We start from the raw sequence: 6154 nt of genomic DNA on the forward strand, positions 1-6154 counted from the left end.
AGAGAGAAGAGAGCATTGCCTTTTTTTCTAGTGTGAAAGTGTAATAATACAATTTAGGCATACATGTGTATACATTCAATGCATAAGCTTAATAATACCCTGCAACAAAAAGTGTGCATTATACAGACAACACATTTTTCACCTTATTCTTTAGTCTAATCTTAAAATGAATGGTATCTTATATCCCCAAACACTCCCATTGAAATAAGGAGCCAACCAAATCTTGAAAACTATATTTAATCACACACAAAACTGTATCGAATCTGTTCTTGTGTTGACAATAGAATGTTCTTCACCATCCAACCCATTTCCACCATTTGGTCAATCAAATTAGACACATCCCTCTCTGCAGATCTCTTGGCATTCTCAACAATTATAGACCAATCTTCCATTGTTGAGTCTGATGCATTGTTTTCCTCTACAATAATCTCCCACCTACTACTGTTCATAAGTAGAGCCCTTCTGATGTAGCAAGCCTAAACATTTTTTTTTGGTTTTAAGGCCATGTCAAAAGATCATTAATATAAGTAAAACTGGCTTCAGCCTAAACATTGCATCTTGTTGAACCAAATTAATTTATTGAATCTGGATACTTTTTGTCAGAGTGCTAGTAGAGTCCTCTCCGACACAGTTAAAATTTATTAAAACTTATAAAAAAAATCACAGTGAAACTCATCAAATGAGACTCATAATTTGTGAGTTGTGTTTGAATAAATGTATTGGTAGCATTTCTCTTCATGTTAGGAAAGGAAAAGATTCACGAAGCAAGTTTCATGGACCCAACACACACAATTGTGGGCAAACTGTAACTGTTTGTGTTTTCCTCATGACAAGAGAAGATCCAAACATGTAGCTAGAAGTGATGAATCATGGTAGTTGAGAAAACATTAACAAGAATAGTCATATTACCTGCAACAAACCCATGATTATGTGTGCTGCTTCGGCTCCTTCGCGAATGGAAAGAAGGATAGACTGCTAGAAGGTTTAGCACCCAAAGAAACAAGTAAAATAAGAACAGTTAGAAAACACTACTTCATAGGATGTTATGAGGAAGTGTAAGTTAGATTAGGATACCCTCATAATAAAGCTCACCTTTCTAGTTCCTTTTAATCCTTTGAAGAACTCCACGCACACAAAGTAATAATCCTCATTAGTTATACACTGTATTGTCTTCATAGACCACTTTGGTAATTGGTCCTTGGGATTTAAGCACCCTATTCTAATTGGCCACGAGCATTTACCTAAATCAATGAACTGTATCAGTTGAGTGTAAGCACACTGCCAAAAAACATATCTTGGACAGTATTAAACAGAATAGAAGAGTCTTGTGTATCACCTTTAAATCCCAGAAAATTAACTCCTTCTTTATCGCTCACCTCTGAAGGGGATGGCACATATCCACGCTCAATCCAAGTGCTCAGAATAATTTCAAGCCTATCCTAAATAACACACCAACAAGGCAATAAACTAATAAGGAATCTAGAATGTGATAATGTTGTGAAATAAAGTGTAGAAGCGTGGAAGCCCAAGTTGAATGGAAAAGGAGTGTTAAACCAAATTTGAGAGCAGAACTTGTTCATGACAAAATCAGGAATATAGAAGATTGCTGTTAGATTTGCAAGTCAGATTCTATTAGGCTAATATGGCATTGTGTCATTTTGTTAGAGCAGATTTCTGTTAGAGTTGGTTGTTAGTTTGCATGACTCATTTCATCTTTATTTAGCTGTGTTTCCGTATCATGGGATATGCAATCAAACCAATTTTCTACTTTGGAGGACCTCTCTGTCCTTGGATTCAGAGAAATTATATCCCTTATTAGATAAATAAAGTAATGGAGAAAATTATATTTCAAGCTCCAGAAAACCTACCTTAGTCAAAGTTTGCAGATGTACATGCTTTAATCCTTGATAAATCCCAAAGAGATCCATTGCAGCAAAAAAGGGATAGATAAGGTAATGCAGACCTGCTTGTTGCCTTGCAAGCCAGAAATAATTTCAAGTTAATAAAATATGCTTTTGTTTTCCCTTTTCAAAGATAAGTTCATTGAGTTCTGAATGTAAAATGCCCTGCGGTCAGCTCTTAGTTACACAGATTAGCCAATTTATAGTCTTATACGCCAAATGAGCAATAAGAATGTTTAAGTAATATTTTTATACAAAAGGGAGGTGGATAACAACCTTCGATGGTTCTCTATACACATGTTAACAAGTGCAGCAAGCATAAGACCAAGGATGTCAAAGCACACTGTTTGAATCTGAAATATATAAAAAAAATAGAAAATAGCTTGTTCAAGATACATATTATGGAAAAAAAGAAAGAAAGAAAGAAATACAGATACTCACCTGTGCCTTAGCAGATATTTCACCAAGGTTATCTCCTATTGCAAAACTTTGATGAACAGCTGACTGTTTAAAAAATGTTAAACCACCACCTTTGGGTCAAAAGAAGTTATCAATCACTATACACAAGGCAAAAAGCCTGAATTTTAAAAATACATCTTCAATTTATGAACTCTCTTGTACATGAGGTTGGGTAAAAGATAACTCTGCAACCATCAAATAGAAAGACAAGATAACCAGTTCATGCTGTCAAAGTGTTTTATGCATTATTGAGCATGTTTTATAAGTTTCTGTTGAAAGGATTAGTTGCAAAATAGGTCATGGAAGATGGAAACACTCAGATACCACGTTGAAAACAGAGAAGCCGAGAAGGAATTAATAATTTTTGGGTATTGGGTACAGACATGAGTATTCTTCTTTACACCAAAGTAGAGATACAATAATAAGGCACAAAATCAGTGTCTAATTGGTAAGATATTTCCCTATCAAATCATATCATATCTCCCTATTTAATGTTAATCAAATCATATCTCTAACACTATCCTCAAGTTACAACATATGAATCATATGAGACAAGCTTCTTACAAATGTCATTGACACCCCTTTTGAGAATGATGTCGGTCAATTGTTGTTGGAGATGATAAATTAAATAATAATAATAATAATACTGCCCTCCTCAAGTTGGAGGTTATGTATCATATGAGTCAAGCTTATTAAAAATGGTCAGAGGACAGGGCAATTGTTGGATGACAAAAGTGGATACACGGCAGTTGCCAAAAACTGAAAAATGCTCAAACAGTGCAACAATTGCTAGAAAGAAAAAGTGCTTAATGTATATTTGTATTACATAGTAATGATTACCATCTATGTGAGTGAAATAAGAGCTATATGTATTTAAACATTCCAAAAAAACATGCGAAATACTGGCACAGAGTACATCAATGACTGTGAGGTCCACTAATATCATCCATACACAGCAACCAAATTTCTGAATTTTAAACAAACTAACATGACTTACAAGAGTAGCTATAGCAAGGAAAAACACATCATTAATTAATGAATTATCATATCAGCAGTACAAGAATTTGACATTTCTTTCTAATCTTCTTATATAACGGCTAACATTGTTACATAACTTCATATTAGCAAGTCCAATAAAATTCAATGCCTAGCTAGAATGCAGCTTTCTCTATTTTTCTGCCCTACAGAGTATTTTCATATATCAGTTACTATGTGGACTACTTAGACTAAAAGGCACTCTAGATTGAAGATATACATAAAAGAAATTCCATTAGAAGCATAAAGTCGTTCAAAGAATGACTCCAAAAAATGAGACATCCAAAAAGGGGGAAAATATAGTAGAGAACTATATACTGTAGAGGTCTGATCCTTACCCGAGTTGCTAAGTAACAAGCAAGGCTTATTTGTTTAGAAATATTGGCAATAGTTGCAAGAAGCAGGAAGCATCGAGGAAATGTGGGAGTAAGTAATTCAAGTCCAATGCTTGCAACAAAAAGAACAGATGTAGTGAACCTGACCCTCTTTGTACAGCAGGTACCAAAATGACAAAGAGAAAGATTCATCAGATTTCTTTATATATGATTGGTGCATGTCAAACTGTAATTTCAATCACCATCATCACTTCAAATCACTGTACTTTTTAAGTTCAGGTGACTTTATAATCAAATATAAGAATACAGTGCTTGTAACTCCCAGAAATTAGTTTTATTAAAAATGGAAGTTAAAATACCTTTAAATTTGTATCAAAAGCAGATGCTAGACTAGCAGTGTATATGCATCTGCTTAGTCGTCCAATGCCATCTTTTAACACCCAATTAAGGGCAGCAGCTGATGGAAGAGAACTCGAGAATCCAACTCCCATGGCTGTAAACATTGCCTGAGACCAATCCATTATAACACAGTAAGTTCACATGCATTCCAAACAGCTACAGTTAGACCTACAAGAACTTTCATCACAGTTAAAAGAAGGATAAAATGCGCAACATATTCATTATGTGATAAAGATACAAAGAACCATCTTCTGGTCACTCCCTCTTTCTCCCCTCGTGGCAACATGATGTGACAGTAGTTTGGTAAAACCCAAGTTTGAATTTTACCACAAATTAATGCATCAGGATTATCAATTTTCAAAAGCAAACAAATCCACCACACAATAAGACACAAAACAATCTCTCAAACGTGTGTGTGCACAAGGTGCATGCACCACCTGATGATATGCACATCACATGACAACAGACTGATAAGCCATATATGAAATTTTCCTCATGTTAACATGAAAGGGGTTGTCAATTTTCAAAAGCATACAAATCAATCACACAATTAAAACACATAATCTCATCCTTCTCTCACACACACTCTTAATGATACGTGCATAACATATGGCAACAGACTAATAAACAAAGTTTAACTTTTCCACATGAATTAACACATAAGGAACTATCAATTTTCAAAAGCACACTCTAACCATCCCACCACATAACACGAAACAGAAAGTCACATAACAACTTCAACAGTTTTAATTTGAACAATTCACCCAAATCAAAAAAACTAACAATCTATTCGATTCTATTCTCACTTACTTTTCCGATTTAAAACCCGATTCCTAAAGTACTTACACACTACTCAACAATCAATTTTCTCCCAAATTTTACCAAGTTATGAAATTTTTTATTTGTTTACGCCAAGTATCTTAAAATCTGAAATAACATAACACCCAAGAGACGTTTTATCCCCCTGTCCTTCTTAATTTTTCAAATGCTCCATTCAAGAACTCGAGAACAAACTTTTAGAAAAGAGAAATGTGCTGCTGGGACAAAGACCATGTTGAGAGAAAATTTTCCATAAGCACTTATAAAATAAGAAAACAAATTAATACATAACTCTATAAACTAAATATGAATTGGTGTTTAAGTTAATATCTAGAAACCCTCTCATCTTACTAATTTCTATGTGTGAGCTAATTTTATGCAAACAAGCTAGAAGCTAGTGTTTAATTTGCAGTTAGAACACACCCAAATGTCTTGCAGAGACAAAAAAACTTTTAGAAAACATAAAACAGATTGTTTTTAACAATAATCAAACAAGGACCAACTTGAGTGGCAAGCACTTGCAGCGCGGAGCTGAAAACCCGATGCAGAAGCTTCCACTTCACATACTCCATATAGTTCCCCGTCACCCCTCTCGGAATAAAGAACTCCCTCACAACGGACCCACACACCCTCAACACCCTATCATCGAAGTCCACGTCAGCATCCGCGGCGGCGCCACCGTCGACCGTCACCACCTGCAGGCAGTTCCCAGCCCAGAAGAATCTAGAAGCTTCTGTCGGTCTCCTGACAACCACAAAAGGAAGCCGAACCGGCACCTCCTTCGCAACCCCTCCATCAGAGACGCAGTCGAGGGAGGTTCGGAGCGAGGAAAAGGGTGAGACTCTCCTAAAGGAGAGATTTTGGTTAGTGGGTGGGGCTGGTTCGTTGGAGCTTGTGAGGTTCCATGGTGTGTGGTGGTTGGTGGATAGGCGAGGAGAGAATGGCATGAGAGTTTGGAAAGGAAAGCGTGGAGTTTGAAGGTTCAAGCCACGGTTTTTGCTATTGTTTTGAAGAAGAAGAAGAAGATTAAGAATAAGGGATAAAAAGAAGAAGATGGTTAAGAAGAAGAAGATGATGATGAAGAAGAAGAAGAATATGGTGAAGAAGAAAAGGAAGAAGAAGAAGAGTTTTTGGGTTTGAGTTGGAGGAGAAAGGTTGGAAATGAAGGGAAGAGAATATAGCTGAGAAAATAAGAGAATGTGTGTT

At 35.8% G+C, this 6154-nt stretch overlaps 1 protein-coding gene across 2 annotated transcripts; it reads right to left on the minus strand.

The window, feature by feature from the left end:
- Positions 1–6154, minus strand: RUS4 (root UVB sensitive protein (Protein of unknown function, DUF647)). 2 transcript variants are annotated; one of them, XM_028073171.2, is made up of 10 exons: positions 5452–6154; positions 4090–4236; positions 3734–3880; positions 2343–2405; positions 2178–2254; positions 1869–1974; positions 1337–1439; positions 1093–1241; positions 910–975; positions 1–476 (listed from the first exon to the last, which is right to left on the minus strand). In XM_028073171.2, exons 1-10 carry the CDS (start codon positions 5893–5895, stop codon positions 237–239), a joined length of 1542 nt encoding a protein of 513 aa, XP_027928972.1. In that variant the 5' UTR covers positions 5896–6154; the 3' UTR covers positions 1–236. The 2 variants fall into 2 exon arrangements, with proteins under 2 accessions (XP_027928972.1, XP_027928973.1); XM_028073172.2 differs by having other exon boundaries at positions 910–972; positions 5452–6152.

The sequence above is a fragment of the Vigna unguiculata genome, chromosome 5 (assembly GCF_037176805.1).
Source record: "Vigna unguiculata cultivar grain cowpea cultivar isolate G323 ecotype 2 chromosome 5, ASM3717680v1, whole genome shotgun sequence".
Taxonomy (NCBI): domain Eukaryota; kingdom Viridiplantae; phylum Streptophyta; class Magnoliopsida; order Fabales; family Fabaceae; genus Vigna; species Vigna unguiculata.